Genomic DNA, 23,241 nt, shown 5'->3' on the forward strand with positions numbered 1-23,241 from the left:
ACTCGATGCAATGCGCCTCGAGTTGCTACCAGCTTAACCACTCCGTCTAACCCAAAGATTAGACCCACAACTGTCACCTTTTTGCCATCCGGTCACATAGACCTCATCTGATATACAAGTCAGGACTCAACCAATGTCCGGGCTGACATTTGGCTTCTCCTCGTAATGGGGGCCTTACAACTTTGAGCACCATGGATCATTGGTAGCACCTAATGAGGGTGGGGCATTGATCATATCTAACATTTTCCATGTTTCCTTGCTCGAGCCACACCATAGCTCACCACTGAGGGGGGAGAGATCTAATCTCCCACCACCTGTCCAGATGATCACACTTGGGAACCTGTTGGATATCTCCATAGAGCATCTCTCAAAGTTAAAGAATTTCACAAGAGGAATCCAATGAAACTTGGACCAAACCACCAAGCTTCTCCTCGTGGAACTCATCGCTAAAGGAGGGGTGATGTCATGGACATGCCATGATCAAGTGTACGGATTAATTATTGCTCATGCCATATGAATCCACACCCCATGCGAATGTACCCTTAGTAGGACATCCTCAAGCCAACCATGCAAACCCACGCTTACCATATCATAATAGAACCTTTGAGAAGATATGCCATGTCATCACTTGCATAATTGATGATGCCATCATGAAACATTCTAGAAGATCTTTAGCCACCCTCCAACACCTATAAAAGAAGGGGCTCGCCACTCAAGGAGTCGAGATCTCCAAGTAAGTAACTTCGAGTTTTAGTTCTAGTTCTTGTCTAGTCACGGTATCTAGTCTTGTCTTGTCTTCCATTATACTCTTGCTATCTTGTCACCTTGTAATCTCATAGTGCGAGATCTTGTTTGGTACTATCTTGTATCTTGTTCATCCCCGCTATCGAGGGAGATCTTATAATTCTAATATCTTGTATCCATACATACGTTCTTGGATTGTGGGATTTTTTGTATGTTGTTATCATTGTACCTTGTGCCCCTACATGGAATTATCTCGAAATCAGAATTCTTGTAACAAATCTTGCATCTGGTCTAGTCTCTTGAGCACAGTCTAATGCTCCCAATAGCATTGATAGTTAATGTGGGTGAATTTGATCATCACGGATAGATCGTGGATGTTGGTTGGCAATAAAGCCACATTGAACAGCTATTGGAAAGGATGCTAATGATTGTGTTGCTTTTGGTGGGATGGTTTTGTCAATGATCTAATAGGGACCCTGGTGGTGTCACAGTTCTAACAATATGCCATTTAGGCCTATATGGTGCTAGTGTTTACATTGTTTAACAACACAATCGTATTCAAAAAGTATTTGTGTTGTACCAACTATTCAATGATGAATTATTGGCAATCTAGGAAACTCAACATGTTCAGCATCTAGTCTCTCAACATTCACATTCATGACTGTTTGATGTGGAAGCAATGGCTCATCTACATCAATATGAGTAGGCCCCTTGAATAGTACCATGTTGATCTCAACTTTGCATATCCTTGAATAACATCGTGCTTGTTGCCTTTGCACTCATTGGTATAGCCAAATATGCTAATTGCAATATTATTAGATGCAATATGCACACAAGAAAGAAGCTACATATGTAGGTTGTTTGGTCATTCACATTACAAACTTAAGAGTTTTAGCCTATGCAAACCCTTATTAACATGTTCATTCAAGGCCTAATTAAAAGACCCCACATTTGTGATTTTTTCATGAAGAAAACATACCCTTTCTCTATCCAACTTGTAAACACTTATCCTTCTATAGTAAAATTTGTATTGAAAAGGGTTTTTAAGAATCCCATCTACTAAATCCACATTATACACTTAACATATTTGTGAGTGATCCCCCTCCCCAAGCAAGATTGCAAATAATATTGGAAGCTCATTACCTTTGAACCTCGATGTTTTACACCAAAGTTCACTCGCTTGCATAATAACATCCTCCAAACTGGACTTCATCTTAACAAGCACCATGGTCACATCCATAAGATAACAAGACAATGAGGGTAGATGCTCATTTCGTGTTGCTAGGTTTGATCTCTTTTGGAGAGAGAGAGAGAGAGAGAGAGAGAGAGAGAGAGAGAGAGAGAGAGGTCTCGAAAGGCTAAGAGCCAGGCCACATGTAGATAAATCCTACTTGCACAAGTCCATGGAGTAGAGGTTACAACATGTGTGGCTAGCACACTTTTAACTACCACAACCTGTGTGTTAGCACTTTGAGAGTCAATGATGTACCCTCTAAAAAATGAGCATACTCCATGGATTTGCTAGAGTATACAATAGTTGTCAATTGTAGATTGGTCCATGAGACCTTCTTTATCCTCGTTTATGTGTTCTCTCTCATCCTTTTTACATTATCTCTATGACTTGGACTTGCATGTCATTGTGCAGACTTGAAGTCCTCATAGCACACAAGTTGATAAACTTGGGCATGGCATGGCTCTAACGACCGTATTTGATCTTTATCAAAAAGTTGTAAATTGCTTTTTTAATGAATTTGAAGCTTGGGAATCACTCTCCATGGGCCATATAGGATCGGGGGTAGGTTTAGGAGATCCTCCAATCGTAACATAGTATAGGATATAGAATATAGATTTTATGAGTGTCCATCATACGAGAGATGTGAATGATAGTGGATGTCACAGGAGTATACATGCCCTTTCACCCTAAGTTCAAGAAAATTATGAATGGTAATTATACGCTTCTTTAATTGCGTATAGTGAGTCTGCATAAAGTCTTTGCATGTCTTTACTCGCAATTCTTCGCTGCAGCAAAGATGGAGGGGAGGAAATAAATGTCCATGTCCATTCCAGCTGCTGTCTTGTAAGTGCTCTACTGCCATGGACTCAGGATACCAAAAGAATATCTGATAATAAGCGTCATAGATATTACGGATACTGTGACGAGCAACTGTAAGGTATCTGAGATACCAAACATATCCGATAATAATTACCATAGAAAAGAAAGATACGCAGATTGCTTTTGTAAGGCAAAAACGTTGAAAGGGAGACGGACAATCCAGAGGACATTCCAGGGTTTTTGCTTCAATTGCAGCACTCCGCTTGTTCCTTCAGGGCCTTGATTGCAGTGCTCTCTGACAGCACTTAAGCTTCAGTGGACTAGGCTGACATGCTTTCTCAGGTTGTCCTCTTGGTAATACTCCGTACGAAAAGCGCTTAAGCTTCAGTTTGGGAGTAAACATTTCAGTGGTCGTAGACATTTTCCTATGTTTGTCAGAAATGTATAGCTAGGCTGACCTGAAATTATAGACATAGCACCTCATTTTCTTTTCCCTGATGAACAGTGACTAAAGCAACAGGTGGCAAATTGAAGCTTGAAATCATAAAAGGCCAGAAACATGGAACTTTTGCCTCCCCAGCCAGCTCAGGGATTCAAATCCCTTAAATTACTCCAGATCCACCCTCAAGACCTGCTTCCTGAAGATCCTGTGGGTGTTGACTACGGAGTCCTGAAGAATGGTATCCACTACTACGTTCGTTGCAACCCGAAGCCTCGCCATCGTGCTGCTCTAGCTCTTGGGGTCAGAGTTGGGTATGTGTGTTGATTTACCTTTTAGTATAATGAACCTTGTTTAATCAGTACTAGTTATTTCCAGTCCATTGGTATCGTATGCTCATTGTTTTGCTAAAAGCTTAAGTGTCTGCTAGTGAAGGGAAATCTGAACATATTCTTTTAAATGTAAGTATCAATAGTGGCCTTTGATAGTTTTTTAGTTGGTGGTGGCCTTAAAACCAATTGTTCCGGTCCCAGATTGTGTTTTAGGAATTTTGCAAATTGGTTTTGGTACTGAAAAGACTTGCTTTTCTTGAGAGTGCTGCACAAACCTTGCAAATAGGGGTTTGGTGTCAAAAAGTAAAAAGACTTTCTCCCCTCAGAAACTGCAGGAGGATCATAACTGAACTGAAACTCACACAAAGGTCATATCATCTTAAGTTCGGTGCTAATAAACTACACATTGATGAATGGATATGAAGACAAAGTTGGTGGGGTGAGTGGCTTCCCAAAGTTCTTGACTTTTAGAGCTAATGGCAAGGCTTAGTCTTAGAGTCTATGGAGTAGACACAAGAGGAAAAGGAGACCATAGAAGTTCCTCACCTTTGTGGCATTGTCAAGTATCCTTGTTTGAAGCTAGCTTGTCCAAATGCTTTGTGCCCATGGCTCATGGCCCATCTTCTCAGCTCATGCTCAGGAATAGAAGCAAAAATCTCGGGTAGTGTATGACCAATCACGATTGTCTTGTAGGTGTTGAGCTTGTGGGGTCCTAGGCCATGTCATCTCAATAGCCCCCCTCATCATGCTAGCGTGAGAAGAGCATGAATGAGTTAAGGATCTTGGGGGGTGAGGGGGTTTGGGGTGCTGATAAGGTACATGGTAGTGGAAATGGGCATATGTATAATAAACATTAAGTGATGGTAATGGAAATCACATGTTGGAGCTCTTGGAATCTCTCCCAACCCATCTTTTGTAAGAGTGCAATGAAAGAGATGAATACACATGCACCCACACACATACACACACCAAGAAAGAAAGAAATATTTACATCTCCAAAAAGCCAAAATGATCTATGAGTCAAAGAAACGAGTACATTTGACCATGTCATCTCGATTGGAGGACAACAATGAAATTGAAAATGACTAACTATGACTATTGCAAGTATAAACTATCGTCATGTACAAAATGCTCTCTCCATGATCCTTAATCTTACTTGTAGGATCTCACCTTGATCAATTAGACTCTCTAGGAACAATATATCTTCGAGGAAGAACTATTTGCCATGGGGTGGTCCAAGTCATCCAGTCCACTAAGGGAAAGTACTCGTCTCTGATGGCAAGGGATAATGGCTCAAATTTGTTGGAGTAAGGATGTCGGGCATGGCGATGGGTTGGTGGGCACTATGCTCTACAGAGTGTGGCTACTTGGTCTATTGTGACTTTTTGACACATGGATGGAGTGGTGATGTTGCTATAGTGTTAGCATTCGTAATAGTAGCATGTAGTGAGCTAGCTCTAGAGCTAGCATTCGTAATAGTAGCATGTAGTGAGCTAGCTAGAGAGAGAGAGAGAGAGAGAGAGAGAGAGAGAGAGAGAGAGAGAGAGAGAGAGAGAGAGAGAGAGAGAGAGAGAGAGAGAGAGAGAGAGTACTATAGTCTATACCTTGTGTAGCCTAGCTTACCTTGGTGGACAATCCTTCGGAACGAGATTCACTTGGACAAAGATATTGCTGAGTCACCTTGTAGGCAGTCATGGCCCTGTAGGCTGTTGCGACTTGGATATAGGCTTGGCATGTGGACGTATAGTCAACTGTCAAAACTCTCACATAGACATGTAGTCTAATAGCCTTTCTATCACTGTGCAGAATAAGCCTCGCAGTTACTTTGACAAGTAGGTATATAGTTTATACAGATACGCTTTTGTACAGATAGGTGTAGGTACCATAGATAGGTAGACGCGCAGTCAAGTGCCCAAACATTGGTAACAATGAAAAAGAAAGAGTAGGTTGCGGTGTCTCTATAGTTTGAAATGCAGATTTGGGCTCAACCAAGGTGAGATGCAGGTGTCTTGTGGTAGAGATGTGGATAACCCTGATCAGCAAATTCGAGATGGGGAAGAGAAAGAATAGGTGGATTCGGATCTCGAATTGTTGATCAAGGTTTACACTCCTCCAACGAGTGCTACTACTTTGTTTGGACCAATTGGTGAGAGTGACCACCTCTCTAATCTTGGAGGGACCACTATTCGGCGCATTTGGTGATCCATCTCGTTTATCTCAGCCAAGCCTTATGTTAGGTTTGTACAACCTTTTTGAGTTGTACGAGCTAAAGCCCTCTCCTGTTTCTTCTTTTGTTGTGTAAGATCCGGATGATTTTCAATATGCTAACTTTAATAGTGAGGCTCTCAAAGTAGATACCCCTCATTAGCTATACATTTACCATTTGTTTCATTTGAGCAAGTAAACCACACTTCTCAACTCCCTCCCATTCCACCACTATCTTCTTCACATTTCGATCTACCAATATCTTCCTTCCAAAATCTTGGATTACACTCTACTTTTGCTCAAAGCACACTAGGGATTGGATCTTCCATCTATACCCCTAGCACTTTCTCATTCTCTGTACCACCATCTACCTACCCTCCATTCACTCCACCTCTTGGTGCATCGTTAGGGGGAATGCCTACCTTTCACATACCCCCACTTTACCACATCCTTCCTCTTTGGGACAACTATGGTGTGTATCCCCCTCACTACCCCAAGCCACTCACATCCCCCCACACTACCTTTGTGACACAAGTATCCCTATCCCTCCACATTGGGCTCCTCATGCAGTTACCATGTCCATACCCACTCCACCCTTGCCTACATTTGGATCCACTGTGCACACTTCTCGTATGCAGGGACTAACCAAATCATTTCTTATTCTCATTAAGATGAACATTGGGGCTATGTATTGCTGGGGCTAACCAAACCTATGAGGCTGTATGGGTCTGTTTCTAATAATCATTTAGTTCTTGCCCTTTTCTCTTAACTCAAAAAAACAATTTAAATGTAATTGAAAAGCTAATAAAAGGACTAACTAAACCGTTTCTTATTCTCATTAAGATGAATATTGGGGCTAATGAAAGGACTAACCAAACATGTGAGGCTAGCTGACTGGATTAACCTGAAACTCTTAATCTTAACGTTGCTAATTCAACTTTTGGCTTTCCAAGGAACTTCATGCAACAAGTGCTTGAACCTCAAGGACTTTGGGACCTCATCGTTGGTAGCAAGCCTATGTCGGGACCCTTGATTAGCTCACCCTGATCATATTTGTTAATGGAGAGCCTGCAATGCCACAACCAATGTTGAGTTAATGCAAGGGTTGCTTCTTGAGTTTCACTCTCAATTATAGCATTTTCCCCTCGCATCTGAGTGTTGGAGTTGTCTCATTGACTGCTATTATCTTGATATTGCACTCAACGTATTAATCTCGATTTTGAGCTTCAAGAGTTTTCCATTAATAAAGGGGATAATTAGAAAGCCAAGTTGACTGAATATGGGCGGTTACTCACCGAGTTTGCCACTACTGGCTTTTGAAGTCAGACGATGGTCAAGTCACATTCTTCTTGAACGAGTTACCTGACAAATACTTCCATTTTATCCAACACATTATCTCACTACCTAGATTGCCGACCTATGAGTTTGAGTAACAATTCTTGCGTTACTCTAGGCTATAGATCAAGTCCACAAGTTCTCCACACCCATCCATTCAGAGGAGTGAGGGTTGGTTGCCTCTTCTTTGGAAGGAAAAATCAACAACGGTAAGAACTCACAAGAAGTGAAGGCCAACCAAAACAAGGGTGACACCACTTTCTCCTATAGAACCAAAGAATCATGACCCCTTTGGCAGCAAATTGCTAAGCAAAATAGGTTTTGCACACACTCTTAGAGATCGGGCCATGTGGACGAGGAGTGCTGTATCAAGGCCCAAGGTCTTCCTCCTGGAAAACTACAACAGATTGTTGCGATTACCTCCACTTTGGTTGGCCAGTCCAGTGGGCTGCATCTACCGATGCTGTCCCATCTGCTCCATCCACCCTATCGGCTACTGGATATGTGGCAGGTGGACAGCCTCAACATCCTATATCCTTTGCTACTCCTGAAGGATTAGCTGATTGATCTTCTAGTGACTCACCTATTGCACTTTACGCATCCATTCTTAGGGCATGCATTGCACCTTTTGGGACCCCTTCCCTGCCTTATTGTACGCGATGGTGGCCACACACTTATAAGGCCTTTCTCTTTTTAGACTTTTGCTGCATACTTACATACTCACTGCATTACAATTAGCTTTGCTTTCCTTTATTTTTAGTTTTGCTTTTTGGAGCATCTCATTACTGACCTTTGTGCTTGTAGATTTTGATCTCTTTTGTAGGGTTATCTATTTTAGTGCAGGGCTAGGCACCATGTATAAATCTTTGCAAAGGTATTGGCAAATTGTCTTCATGAGCAGCTACTTGGTTTGGTGCATCCACATCAATATGGCTTCATTAAGGGTAGGAACATTTTGAATAATATTCTCAATAACCAAAAGCCATTGATTATGTGCAATATACACAACAAGAGTGTCAGAAGTGGGTGTAGCAATGGAAGTGTATATGTATGCTGAAATAAAGTGCTAAACGCAAGATAGAAGAGAAGGGAAAGAGAGAACAAAAGAACATTGCAAAAGAAGAGAACTTAGAATGCTCCGGAAATGGAATCCATATATAAAGACGAGATAGTATAGAGCCAATGTGAATTATTGGCCGTGAAGGCATTGGCACAGGATCCTCTCTCTACAAGAACCTGTTAGATGATGTATGAATGATGAGGAGGAGAGATTGACAATAAATAGGTCAAATATTGGCCATAAATGTGGGCTAGATTGGCATAAAATGCCATTAAACACATAAAGAAAAGGCTAAATAAAATGCCTAAAGTATCAAGGTGCCTAGCCTCTTGAATCACATGCACAGACTCAGCCATGAACTAACATATTTGCTAACACTCTCTCTTTGATTATGGGTGATTTGATACAATGCAACGTGATAATTATGATAACCCATCAAAGTCCATACAACAAGAAACGTGAAAAGAACCATGGATAGCCAAGTAGTGGGTGGCCAACCCACCACCAAGATGCCTCAGAGAGAATCTAATGCCGATGTTAATCATACCAGCTCTTGAAAACAGAGAAGAATCATTGCAGCTCTCAATGCCTGTCAATAATGTCACGTAGTAGCATATAAGACCATCTTGTCAGCAATGACTTTGAACATATGTGACTATGAATTCCCCGCCTGTGACCAGATTGCCAAAGTGTCCCCTCATTTGAGCTCAAACTAAGAGCCAATCCCACTCTTTTGCAAAGTACTAGCTCATCATGAACCTGGATGTCAATCCCAGCTCCAAGATTTGAACTTGCTAGACTTCAGTCAATGCATCAGGGACGTCCCTCTTTGGAACTTGTGCACTTGTATACTTGAATAGATGAGGCTAGGCTGCCCCATATCACCACCCTCTCACACTCCCTCTCATGGCACTAGAGAGTTGTGAGGGATGTTTGCATCACATGTACTAGAAAGTAATAGAGGAAGGGGTTGTCAAGCCCTTCCTCTTTGCTTTGTCTTCTCCTTCTTCTTCTTCCGTGAGGTTGTGAAGTCCTTGCAATCCTTCCACAAGTATCCCTTCTTACCACAGTGATAACTTTGGGTCTTCGATGACTTTTTCCTATCACCCCTCTCTAAAGCTGTAAAAGCCTCACCTGATCCTCCATAATGAGACGGAAGCCTTCCTTGTAAAGGCAAATATTCCTCATGCCCAAGCAGCATTGAGGACATATGTGTGAAGCCCGCAGGTATAGATGATGTCTGTGCCCTAAAAGCATTGGCTACTCCATCAAACTTTGGGGGGAGCTTGTAGAGTACTATTCCCACGAGATGTGCCTTTGGAAGGGTAGACTGTATGTGTTGAAGTTGGTCTTGTACCTATGTAACACGGAGCAAAAATGACTGAATGTCATCCTTAGGCTCAAACTTCACCTGTGTTGAAGCTTCCATAATGAACCTTTGACCATACTTCGGGAGATGTCTTGCAGGAGGTAACCACTGGTAGAACCTCTTTAGAAATACATTGAATAGCAGAATAGGCACGAGCATCATCTGTATCCCATGTAATCATAGCTTTCTCATGGTTGCCCTCAGCAAAATTTTCGGGAAGTGGAAAAGGATGTTGAAGACGGATAACAACACTCCATGTTAGATAGTCAAGTCTATGTAACTTATCATCAATAGAAGTGCATGGAGGAGCCATTTGGAGAGGATAGGAAGAGAAGATAGAGAATAGAAAGTATGTAGAGAGAGAATACAGCCAAACCAATACCAAAGAATTCATAAAGTGAGAGTTCACATGCAGTGTAACCAAAAATCTGGTTAGAAAAGAAGGGTGACTATTGCAAAATGATGAAAACTCAGTCAAAAACTGCCAGAAACAGCAAAAAAGGGCATGTAGAAACAGTCATCTGACCACAGTTAAGTTCAGAAAACCAAAAACGCACGCTGTTTGAGCAATCATTGCAGCAACTAATGATTATAGGACTGACAGCTTTTTCAGTCTGAAAATGCAGGGTGCTGGGCACAAGATGCAGGCTGGAGTGGATGACAATTGGCTGGAATCAAGCAGCAGCAGATGGCTTGATCAAAAGAGAGAAATTGGACCTGTAATCAGTAGAAAAAGAAAACAGCAGTGGGAACCTATATCTTGCAATTTGATACCATGTCAGAAGTGGATGCAGCAATGGAAGAGTACACATATGCTGAAATAAACTGCTGAATGCAAGACAGAAGAGAAAGATAAGAGAGAAGAGAAGAACACTGCAAAAGAATAGAACTCAAAATGCTCGGGAAATGGAATCCATATACCAAGACATGAGATAGTACAGAACCAATGTGAGTCACTAGCTGTGAAGGCATTTGCACTGGCTCCTCTCTCCACAAGAACCTAGTAGATGATGAATGAATGAGGAGGAGAGACTGACAATAAATAGGCTGGTCGGCCATCATTAAATGTTCAGCTCTTTACATTTGCTTTGGTACTTCTCACTCACTTGGTATATTCTTGGAAAATGGTGCTTTGCAAGGTACAATGGCACCCGGCCGAGGATAGATTGGTTGCCAATTCTTTCCAAATGGGCAGTCTCTTTAGTGAACCTAACCTGATTTTGTACTCCTTGGTGTTCCTTTCACATGTTGCTTGTAAAAGAGAGTCGAGTTTATGCACGATGGCCTAGAGTCATCTTGCATCCTCCAATGATGTAATCGTGATTAATACAACTACCTATTACAAAAAAAAAGAGAGGGAATCTTGATAGAGTATGTACAAGGGGCCGGTGTCAGAGTATGTAATGAGCTAAGACCTCACTCTCATTAACAGATACAAACTACATAACTATGCAAGCTGTCACCTTTACATTTGCGCATGCCCTCTCTTTGACCGTTGACCCCTCTTTGACTGTTTAAACTTTGACTCTTCTCTCGTCTACAAAAGGTTCTTCTCTCCTCCATGCTTCCACACCTATTCAACAAGCACTTACCATTCTCATATTTCTCTCTTGGATCTTGATTCTTGAATGGACTTGTGATTTGTCATTCTCGAATCTCATCTCCCATTCCCTCTTTCCGGCACCCTATCGAAGCATTTGCCATTCTCAAATCTCATCTCCCATCCCCTCTGTTCCACATCCTATCAAAGCATTTGCCATTCTCATCTTCCATCCCCTCTCTCACTCTTACTCTTTCAACTTTACCCCAACCCTCAGGTCTCTTGAGTCTCCCTCCCTTTCAACTTTCAAGACTCAAGTTTCATGAGTTGAGACTCAAGCATCTCTCTTTCTCTTTCTCTCTCTCTCTCTTTTTCGGGCCTCTTTTTCCGTCATCGGCACCATGACTCGTGAGAAGCACGAGGCCGTCAATTTACATGCGATCCATGTGGAGAGGGACACTAAGCAGTCCAACTCCCACCATTGGACATGTAAGTATTTTTGCGAAGCGCTATACAAGTGGTGTAACTCAGCTTCTCTAACATCTTTCCAAGACGGGGAGGCAAGTTACTCCATCCAAGGAGATCCCTCAAAACATCGCAGAGGAGATTCTCGCCAAGATGAGAGGGGAATCCACAAGAGGAGGAAGTGGCTTATCGGCACCAACTCTTATGCCTACCAACAAGGAAGTATTAAATGTGGACGTATCTTCAACCGATGTGGGAGAGGCCTCTACCATTGGTAGTGGAGGCTCCACATCCGCATTTGGCTCCGGTAAAAGACAAAGAGTGGAGGCTCATGCGGTGCTAGAGAGACAATCCTCTCTCTCTCTCAAGCTCCTAATCATATGCCATGTGCGTGGATCGGTTGCCTTTCTTAGAGAAAGGCAACAACTTGTAGACATTGAAATTGCACGCACAGTGATTAAGTGCAATCTTGCATTTAATGTCCTAAAGCAAGAGCAATTGAAGATGGTAAAAGCCATTGCCAATGTGGGTCTATGTGAAGGATGGACCGGTGTCACATACGACATGAGGACGAAAAAGATTGATGAAGAGGAGAGGATTGATAGAGCCTTGATTCTATTTGGGCCACATGGATAAAAAATGGTTGCTCCATTCTCACCAATGGATGGAGTGATTGTAAGAAATGGGGCATCATCAATATACCCATCTCATGTCCACTCGGCACTTACTTTTTGCGGGTCGTAGATACCGGTAAGAGGGGAAGGAAAACGACGGGCGCATTCATCTACCGCCACATTCGACAAGCTATCATTGAGGTATACATTGCCTTTTAAATTTGTTTCACTTTCTTTCATTATGATAATTGATTTATACATAACTATATATCTCCCTATTCTAATTTCTCTCTAGTATTTATCTCGATTTTGTCTTTCCCCTTGGGCCGCAAGGCCCCCAACCCCCATCTCGCTTCATTCTTAAATCTTGAAAGTTAAAAGTTGAAAGGCTTAACTCTCTCTTTCTCTCTCTAATCTTCAAGTATTGCTAGTATACTTGTAATTTGTAAACTGTGGTTGTAGATGGGCCCCTCAAATATGGTGCAAGTTGTTACCGACAATGCATCGAATTGTTGGTACATGGGCCATTTGCTTGAGGCCGAGTTTCCTATGATTGTGTAGACTCCATGTGTAAGTCATTGTTTGGACTTACTCATGGAGGACATTAAGAAGCTTAAGTGGGTGAAGAGGGTGGTCTGCAAAGCTACATTAGTTGTCACATTCTTCACGGTAAAGGTAAACGTGCTTGCGATGTATCGTGAACATAGCATAGTGGAGTTGAAGAAGCCTTCTTCAACTCGCTTTGCTTACATGTGGTTATTGCTGAAGCGTCTTTATGAGGTGCGGTCCCCCTTGCAGTAGACAGTGGTGTCCACTCTATGGAATGAGATCTGATGAGCATGAGACAGAGGAGGCCAAAGCCATGCAATGCTTGTGCCTTAATGAGCAGTTTTGGCAAAAAGTCTGTGCTATTGTCATTGTCATGACTCCCTTTTATAGGGTGTTACGTATGAGTGATTGCGAGGGGTTTACCATGGGTCCTCTCGTTCACTTCTTTAGAGCAGCATTGGTGGAGGCACGTGCTTGTATAGTGATTACAGAGACATAGTGTGCACATGTTTTAGAGATAGCAGAGAGGAGATGGGCATGGATGCATAAGCCCATCCATGGTTTTGCCGCATTGGTACATCCGGCCTACAAGTCCCTGGCGGTTATGGATGATAGAGAGTTCTATTCAGACCAGCTTGCTTATTTGACTCGTGTGGTCCCTGTGGATGACCACAATGCAGTGCTGGAGGAGCTAGGATGCTATTTAGATCAGAGAGGGCATATGGCTTTTGTTGCTTCTACTTGTTGGAGTAGAGAGTCACTTGTGAAGCCTTTATTTTGGTGGCAAAACTTTGGATATGCATTGGAGACCCTTCATTCCTTAGCCATGAGGGTCCTTGCCTAGGATTGCTCTTCGGGTGCATGTGAGAGAAACTAGAGTATCTATTCTCTCATTCACACAAAGATTTGCGCTCGGCTTAGCATACAATAGTTAGAGTGGCTAGTCTATTTGGCCCACACTAACTTACGCATGATGAGGGCTATGATGAGTATGGGTAGTCCGAAGCAGATAAAGTTTAAACACTTAACCATAACATTAAAAATTTGTTGTTTTAAACTTTGAACATTGAAGTTTATACTTTACAATTTAGACTTTAGCATTTACAATGATCAATCTTATGTGCATCACTACATTGTATAGGTGAATGTTGATGCATTCAAGTTGACGGGCGACACTCTTTCGAGCATACATCAGGAGGTGAACGAGGAGGAGGGGATGATTTTTGTAGAGCTCTATAGAGAGCTTATAGCAGCAGATACTTATGACACTCGTAGTCAGCGTGCTCGTGGGCGAGGAGTTCGAGTAGGTGGTAGTAGGGGCATGGTCATTCGACGCCCTCCATCATTGAGGAGGGGTGGTTCGAGTTGCTTGCAAACATGTAAGGCGGGGCTCTAGTAGCTCACATCTTGTGCCTCATGATGACATCCTCCCCTTGCCTACACAGCCGCCACCTAGAGAGCCATCATTTGATGATGATAGTAATCTCATCAGTGAGGATGAGTATGAGTGTGTAACCCCTCTATTCATGCAAAGTGTTTGCACTTTCACGTTAGTTTTAGCCTCAAGCTTTGCAACAAGATGTTTAAAATGCTTGAATACATTAGATTTTGCCTTCAGCCCATACACCCATGTATATCGAGAGTAGTCATCAATAAATATGACAAAGTAAAGATGATCCCCAAGTGCACGTGTCCTCATGGGACCATAAACATCAAAGTGAATAAGTTGCATTTTTCGGACAACATGCATTGCACCATTCTTTTTGAAAGCAAACCTGTGTATTTTGTCCAAAATACATCCCTCGCATGCATAAGGAGATGGACTCTCCACTGTAGGCAATACATCTACCATGTGATAGATACCTTTGATCAAACTTCCAAAACTTATATGTCCATGACGGGCATGCCATAGCTCTCTATTTTGCATTGCGGGTGCGAGAGTATCATGAGACTGTTTATCTTAGGTATTCAACAAAAAAAGATCCTTATATAGGATGGCGGACAGCCTAAGTGCATAATCCATCTCTCTGTCTTTGACAATTCATTTGTCATTTTCAAAGATGACTTGAAAGCCATGCTTATTAAAAGCAAAGATAGACAACAAGTTCTTTGTAATACCAGGCATAAATAAGATATCTAGAAGCATGGCATGAGAACCATTTGCAGTAGTCATAATGATTTTACTAATGCCACATACATCATAACTATTGCTATTTGCACATGTAACACACTTCCTAGCAGTAGGGGCTGAATGCAAAGAGGTAAACTGACATTTCTTGAAAGTGATATGCTTTGAGTCCCCATGATCGAAATACCATGTGTGTTATGTTTTAGTAGCATTAAATGCTGAATCAGCCATCTAACAATCAAAACTGCATGTGAGAAATTCATAGTCCTCCACAAAGTTGGCTAAAGCATCACCATGAGTAGACTGGTTGGCTGATGTCTCTTGGATAGTGAAACTAGAGTCCTTACTCTTTTCTTTGGTCAATCTCTTCTTGCATTCATCAATATAGTGATTGGGTTTCTTGCAATAATGACATTTTCCCTTTTTCTTTGACTTTTTTGTGTCTTGGGCAGTCTTATTTGATGACCGTTCCCCATCCCCTTGGCTATCTCTCTATGGAGATAAGATATCCTTACCTCATTGTGTAGTGCAAACTTGCACTCAAGTACATCCAAGCAGATTTTGAGGTCCTACAAGATCGAACGTGTGGAATAATTGCCTTTTTCATTGACAAGGCAATCAAAGAAAGTGCTTGTGCATCCTTCGAGTCCCACTTCTTCTGATCCTTAGTAGGAGGAGGAGGGGTAGCAGCAGCAATAACTTGTCCTCCAGCGTTACTCTGAGGTGTCTACGGTGCAAGACCTCCTAGTTGTTGCAAATCACCTTTGACATATTCCACAAGTCCTTCATCACAAGAAGGTTGGGGACCATAAAACTACACAATGGTAGTTTGTGCCATCAAGTTTGTCCTCTTGAGCAAGGATACCAAGGATGCTGCTTTGATCATTATGCCTTTGACGTGCTATGCTGTCAATAATGGACAAAAAAATTTGAAGTATAGAGTGTACTCCTCAAAGTACCAAAAATCCCCATGGAATTAAGATACTAAGTACCAAATTGTCACAAAAATGCCAAACTGTGCCCAATGTTACACAAATCAGCACTCAGCCTGCAAATAACAGCAATGGGTTGTTGTACCACACGTGCCTCAAAATGCGTGTTCACAAAAGTACGATTTACAGCAACTTAATATTGAGTCTCACCAAAATTTACTAAATTTTCTACTCAATACAGCAATTAAATGCTGATGTACCACTTGTTTCTTGCCTTGGAATGCTTGTTGAGCAAAAAGGCCAAATTTCTTCACAAAATTTCAAAGAAATTGAAGAAATTTATATCTTATAACTTGAATTTTTGCAGAAACGCCACCTCAAGTTGTGTGCCAATAGCGAACAGCAGTTGGAATCCACCTCATGATGTGTCTCAGAGCCTTGAGAACAAAAAGCCCCAAATTTCTTACTCAAATCGAGATGAAATTGCACAATGTCAAGTTGCTGGGTGTCAATCTGCAGGTTGGAGGTCAAATAGATGAAAAGCCCTGATTTCAAACACCTTGAGAAACGTGTATAGGGTACGGGACTTGGTGGCGGCTCAGTTGGTGTGGGAGTGCAATAGTTAGGAGTTGATGGCGTAGTTGAGTGGTTGGTAGGTAGAGCATTAGTGGGAGGCCAAAGGCAGAAAAGCCCCAATTTCAAACACCTTGAGAAACGTGTATAGGGTACGGGACTTGGTGGCGGCTTAGTTGGTGTGGGAGTGCAATAGTTAGGAGTTGATGGCGTAGTTGAGTGGTTGGTAGACAGAGCATTAGTGGGAGGCCAAAGGCAGTAGGCATCAGCATCTTGTAGGAAACTGCTAGGGTTTGCAATGAGGACACACAGAGTGTACGACCACGATAGAAACACAAAGAGACAGACATAGACACAGAGGACAAAACTCAAACCCTAAACGCAAAACTCAAAACTCAAACACAAACAGAAGAAGGGAGAGAGAGAACACAACTTTGAAGTAAATGAATGCTGTAAATGAATGTAAGAGTGTACAATGTGCTCAAGGGCAGAGCAATGTCGGAGTGTGACGTCCACCGAAGACGGATCCCAAGTCAGTGACCACCGGTTGAAGTGTAGGAGTGCTGAATAGTGAATGGCATTAGGCTGGTTACCAAAATGCAGTAGTCTGGAGGCTGGAAACTGGTAAATGCAGCAGTGTACCACCGATCGGAGGCTGGAAACTGTGCACAGTCTGCTGTAAACAGCATGTTGAAACAGTGTCTGAGAGTGTCAGGGCCTGCAATGCTGAAAACGTAGGCTGGCTGACCTTGGAGATGATGGACAGCAGGCTGAACAGCAGTCTAGGACAATCTGGAGCAGTCGCCATTAGCTGAGAGCTGTCGCCTACAGCAATGGACAGGCTGAAGATAATGTGGCTGCAGTCGATGATGGTTGGACAGCAGATGGAGTGGGCGCTAACAACAACAGAGGGTGTATTAGGGTTTCCACTAAACTCTCTCGAACCGCTCCCTGTTTTAGGGTTTCCACTGAACTCTCTCGAACCGCTTCCCGTTTTAGGGTTTTACTCTAAAAGAGCATTTTTAGTGTGTTTTGGGGCTGTTTAAGAGGCTAATCAACAAGTCTTGCATATTTTAGCTCAACACAGCTGATGGTGTTGAAGGTGGACAATGGGCATGGTAGGTAATTGGTTGGGTGCGGATACTATGGTGCAAGTGATAGGGAAGCAGGTGGTGGTGTTGGTGAGGCAAGTGCATCGTTGGTGCTACAGCAGGTGGTGCAACGTTATAGGTGGAATCCCTGGGGGTGGAGCAATGCTTGGCTAGTAACATTTGATTAATTTAATAATCAAATGTGCAAGGTTGTAAAGGGCATGTGATGCACATGGCAGTTATTTCATGGTTGATGGCCAAGGACCTCAAGGAGTTGGTGGATGTCAAATGCTAAAGTTGTGACAAGTTATGCTAGCTGGGCTTTGGTTGTCAATTGGTGTCATGCCCATAATTAAATGTGCCCATCCATAATTAAATTGGCAAGGCCATTTGCAACCTTGAGTGGTTCCCGACCTTAATTGACCCTTAGACTTGCATTAATTAATTTAATTAATACTAGTTCCTAGTGTCACCACTCACACTTAATCGTCAAATAACTATCCTAGGGTTAAAACTGACACCAATCGACAACCAAAGGCCAGCTGACATAACTTCTCACAACTTTTGCATTTGACATCAATTGACTCCTCGAGGTCCTTGGCCATCAACCATGAAATAATTGCCATGTGCATCACATGTGCTTTATAACCTTGCACATTTGATTATTAAATTAATCAAATGTTACTAGCAAGATAAAAGCATTTCACAAATTTCACGTTCTTGTGACACTTGCAAATTACAAAAATGAGATTAAGGCTGGTAGGCAGCCTGTCTATTTATAGAAGACATATCCCCCCAAATCAGGGCTTGGCTAATGGGACACAAACATTCTCTAGGATAGCATTTATTTTTAATAAAAGTTTGGTAATTTTGAGTTTTAGGGATGTAATTAAGAGCTAATTAAGGTATAATGCATTTTTAGCTCAATAGTCTTATCTTCTAGCCTAGGAATAATTTGTACAGTAAGAGCTAGGTATGATCTGATAAATGTGGTTGTGACTATTATGGCATTTGCAAGTTCACAATTTAATCTCCAATTTACATTCAACTAGTGAAAGGAACATATGGACTTTTTCTTTCCATGTGTATGATAGTTTACATTCTAAATATTCAAAGTCACTTTCAAATAGCAAAAGGAATGAATGAACCGTTTTTCCTTCCACAGGTCAGTACTGGAGGAAGAAGAAGAACGCGGTGTTGCTCACATCGTTGAGCATCTTGCATTTAGTGCAACGAAAAAATATACCAACCATGATATTGTGAAATTTTTGGAAAGCGTTGGTGCAGAGTTTGGTGCATGCCAGAATGCTTCTACATCACCCGATGAAACCATTTATGAGCTCCTTGTGCCCATTGACAAGCCTCAACTTCTGTCTGAAGCCCTTTCTGTGCTTGCAGAGTTCAGCACCGAGGTCATTTTCCTTGGAACTGAGAGTGATTTGAGGCTTACGCCTATAGAAGACTCGCTTTTAAAATCTGAATATGATTGTCCTGAGTACAGATCCGTGCATCAGAGGAAGATTTGGAAAAAGAGAGAGGTGCTGTTCTTGAAGAGTACAGAGGTGGTCGAAATGCACTAGGAAGGATGCAAGAAGCACATTGGACTCTTATGATGAGTGGCTCAAGAGTATGTGCAGTCACATGAAAATCTTTAGAACACAGCTTCTGACAAGCTAGACTTTTTTTTAATGAACCTTCTGTTTTTGCAGTATGCTGATCGACAACCTATTGGGCTAGAAAAAGTAATAAGAACAGTTTCTGCCAAACGTGTGCAAGATTTCTATCATCGATGGTATAGACCAGAGCATATGGCAGTAATTGCTGTGGGTGATTTTGCTGAAACTCAGGTAACATTCTGTTTGATTATATTGTTTGATAGTTCCTGATTTTAGAAGAGGTGTGGTGACATGTGACTTTTATTTCAGAGTGTTGTTGACCTTATACGTAAACATTTTGAGGATAAATATACTGATCTAAATGGTGAAATCCCTGCGAGCATCCCGCGATTTCCTGTCCCAGCACATGAGGAACCTAGGTTCTCTTGTTTTGCAGAAGCTGAAGCAGGAGGGGTTGGTGATTCTTTATCCTCATCTTCTTACTGCCTAGGCATGCTGTTCTTTTAAAATTTGGAAATGGGTGTTGTAGAGCTTATTTTATTCTAGCTGACAACCTTGCTTCTGCAGTCAGCAGTTGTTGTAAGCTGTAAAATTCCATCTACTGAGTTCAAGACAATTGAAGACTACCGATTTTCGTTAGTTGAGGGAATGTTTCATAATGCTTTGAACCAAAGATTTTTTAAGATTTCAAGACAAAAAGATCCCCCTTTCTTCTCCTGCTCTTCAGCAGGAGATACTTTAGTGCATCCAGTCAAGGCATACATTATGTCAGCCAGCTGCAAAGAGAGAGGAACTCTTCAAGCTCTAGAATCTGTTCTTACTGAGGTATGTTTCAGGATTGTTCTGAATATACCTCATATTCGTTAGGTTTGTCAAAAGTGTAAAGCTTCCAACCTTTCTTTGCTTTTCCTAGCTGTTCTCTTTTTGTCTCTTAAAGTGGTCTCTGTCTTTGTTGGATTATGCATTTCAGGTTGCCAGAGTACGACTGCATGGTTTCTCAGATCGTGAAATTGCAGTTGTTCGTGCTTTTTTGATGGCAGATATTGAGTCTGCCTACTTAGAGAAGGATCAAATGCAGTCAACAAGCTTACGAGATGAATATTTACAAGTACCTTTGAGACAAATCTTTGTTTTGCATCTTTTTTGTTTTTCGAATTGTGTCTTAACACTGATATAGTCAGATGTGTTTTTTAATCTTATCAATAGTCAGTCAGATCTTGCTACATGTTGCCATTGCAATGTCCTGATCCTTTCTAATGGGTTAGGTGTCCTGGTGGTGTAGGGTACAATACTGGAGTAACAAGTTGTTTAGTTTGTATGCACATGAAGTATGCACCTTTTGCCTGAAAAATGGCATGTACTTGACTTGTTTATATTAGAAATATGTATCCTACTCTATAAAGTCCTATTAAGGTTGTGCTCATGAGGCGCTCATAGCAAATCCGGTCAGCTCTCGTCCATGTGACTCTCTCATCTTTCTTGTAGCCTATATAAAGGCAGCCGTATTTGGCAGTCCTCATCTCATGATGCTACACACATTGTTCACTCACTCTTCATTGGTGCCTCATTCTTGACTCCAACTTGTTGTGAGTGTTCTTAGTGGCTCGAGTGTTCTTGGTGGCTCACTTTGGGTGACTTGTGTACCACCATCATCATTGCAAATGTGTTTACAAGATGAAGGTCACTTTTGGTTCCTCGCCAAAGTACAAAGCACGGCTTGTTGCTAAAGGGTACAAGCAGGAATATGGGATTGACTTTGATGAGATCTTTTCTCTTGTAGTCAAAATGACTTCTTTGCAAACCATATTGAGCTTGTTGCATGTGAGAATATGAAACTTATATAGATGGATGTAAAGATTGCTTTTTTACATGGTGATCTGTATGAAGACATATACATATATATGCAATAGCTTAAAGGTTTTGTGGCTAAGGGGAAAGAAAAGATGATATGCAAACTCAATAGAAGTTTGTATGAGCTGAAACAGGCACCGCATGAATGGTATCATAAGTTTGATACATTCATGCAATCTCAAGGATTTAAGAGAAGTCAAGTGGATCAGTGCTTGTATACCAAGAAGGCGGTAGATGATAGACTTATTATATTGATTTTGTATATGGATGAGATGTTAATTGGTAGTAGGGATGTTCATGTGTTAGACACATTGAAGCAGAATCTGCATAGCAACTTTGATATAAAGGATCTTGGTAAAGCAAATAATATTCTTGGCATGCGTATACTTAGGGACAGATTGAACGGTCTTCTTTATTTGTCATAGTAGGAGTATGTATCTAAGATTTTGCAGCATTTCAATATGGAGGGGGATGGGGAAGTTGTGGGTAGCTTGATGTATGCTATGGTTGCTACATATCTTGACATAGCATTTGCAGTGGGAGTGGTTAGTAGGTACATGGCACATCGCGGTAGAAAGCATTGGGAAGTAGTGAAAGGTATCATGAGATATCTTAAGGGCACAAAGGATTTGTGCATCTGCTTTGAAAAGTAGAAGGTATTTGTCCTTGGCTTGACCAGTGCAGACTATATTGGTCATACTGATTGCAGGAAGTCTACTTCAAGGTATGTATTCATCTTCACAGGGGGAGCAATTTCTTGGATTTCCAAGCTATAGAAGTGTGTTACATTGACTACTATAGTGGAAAAGTGTATGGCTGGCATTGAGGCATGTCTACTATAGAGGCAAAGTGTATGGTTGGCATTGAGGCATGCAAGGAGGCTTTCTGGCTTTCATGTTTGGTGGAGAGAGCTTGGCATTACTGAGACTCCTGTCCTCCATTGTGATAGTTAGAGTGCTATCATGTTAGCATGGAATCCCATCTTTAATGCAAAGACGAAGCACATACAAGTGAAATATCACTTTATTAAGGATGTACTTGATAGCAAAAGCATTGAGCTTGTCAAGGTACATATAGATGATAATCTTGTAGATTATCTTATGAAGGGTCTATCAATATAGCGGTTTGCTCATTGCCGATAGATGATAGGAGTTGGATAGTATATGTATTTCAGCTTTGTGCATAATTAGACTTAGCCAATTCTTTTCTCAACCTTAAGGCATGTTGCCTTTAGGTGGGAGGTTGTTGGGAATAAAGGGCCATTGCGCCTTTTATATGTGCTTAGGTGTGAACATACTCTTAACACTTGTACTTGAGTGCTTTACATATAACTATCACAAAAACCTAAGAGTGTTACAACTTCTTTGTATCCATACATCGTGCATCTCACTCACTCTTACTCTCTACTGTTGCTCACTCTTTCTTTCTCTCTCTCTCTCTCTCTCTCTCTCTCTCGCTCTTTTTGTCTCTCTCCTTGGCATTGCCATTGCTGAACATCGAATCTTCACTATGCGTAGGCCACCACATCGGTAAGGATATTGATAATTGCCTTGATGTGCTTGATGATGTGTATGCTAGTTTAGAGTATTGGAGGTGGCAACGCCTAGTGGTTAGTGCACAACATGAGGATGATACTTCATGGCCAAGCACACGTCCTACAGTTCCACCTCCTCTCGTAGGTGGTAGTGCCCCAGAGAGGGGTAGATGTTGATCTAAAATATACTTTACAACTGATTAGCATTTTTAAACAGTCCCAAAACATGCTTCCTTAATGAAAAACACAAATTTGGTGCCTAGTTCTAGAGATTTTTAGTGGTTTCTCAAAGCCCTAATTTTTTGGAGGCACCCTTTAACATCTATAAATAGACAAGTTGCCCACCATTCAGCCTCATACTTTTTTGCAGGTTTCTCACTCTATCGTGCAGATTTCAGCCATCGATCATCTATCATTTGCTATTCAACCATCACTGACTATAGCCCATCACTATCTAGCCCTAGGCGATTGGTTTTCAGCCATCGTCTTGGTGTTTGGAGGTCTCCATTTTTTGCGTCATCATAGCACTTGATTAGCCTACGTTTTCAGCATCTAGTGCCACACAACAAGTTGTTGCCATCTCTCGCACGAGGCGATTGTTGCAGTACTTACGTTTTTGCTGTTTAGCAAGTCATCTACATCATCAGACACCTCTACTATTGTCGCCTCAGTTCTCGATTGGAGGCTCTGAGAAGGCATTATGGTCTCGAGGAGGAGATAGATACACACACCTTCACCTTTACCATCTTCTTCTTCTCGTTTTGGTCATCTTACAAATGAAGAGTTTGAGGAGTATTTGCACATCATGTAT

General features: G+C 41.7%; 1 protein-coding gene across 5 annotated transcripts in view; it reads left to right on the forward strand.

Moving 5' to 3' along the window:
- The first annotated feature begins 2,622 nt into the window (after nt 1-2,622).
- Nucleotides 2,623-23,241, forward strand: part of LOC148039917 (Insulinase (Peptidase family M16) protein) — a 96,556-nt gene continuing 75,937 nt past the window's right edge. Inside the window, exons 1-9 of one of the 5 annotated variants that reach the window (XM_087695220.1) lie at nt 2,623-2,688; nt 2,770-2,821; nt 3,303-3,550; nt 18,595-18,841; nt 18,931-19,056; nt 19,139-19,276; nt 19,355-19,498; nt 19,613-19,870; nt 20,016-20,153. In XM_087695220.1, the coding sequence (XP_087551346.1) occupies nt 3,357-3,550; nt 18,595-18,841; nt 18,931-19,056; nt 19,139-19,276; nt 19,355-19,498; nt 19,613-19,870; nt 20,016-20,153 (1,245 nt within the window). In that variant the 5' untranslated portion in view covers nt 2,623-2,688; nt 2,770-2,821; nt 3,303-3,356. The other 4 variants (XM_087695201.1, XM_087695210.1, XM_087695229.1 and 1 more) reach the window with 4 other exon arrangements.

Source organism: Lygodium microphyllum, chromosome 2 (assembly GCF_053477565.2).
Source record: "Lygodium microphyllum isolate KBCC chromosome 2, Lygodium_microphyllum_v1.1.10, whole genome shotgun sequence".
NCBI classification, from domain to species: Eukaryota; Viridiplantae; Streptophyta; class Polypodiopsida; order Schizaeales; family Lygodiaceae; genus Lygodium; species Lygodium microphyllum.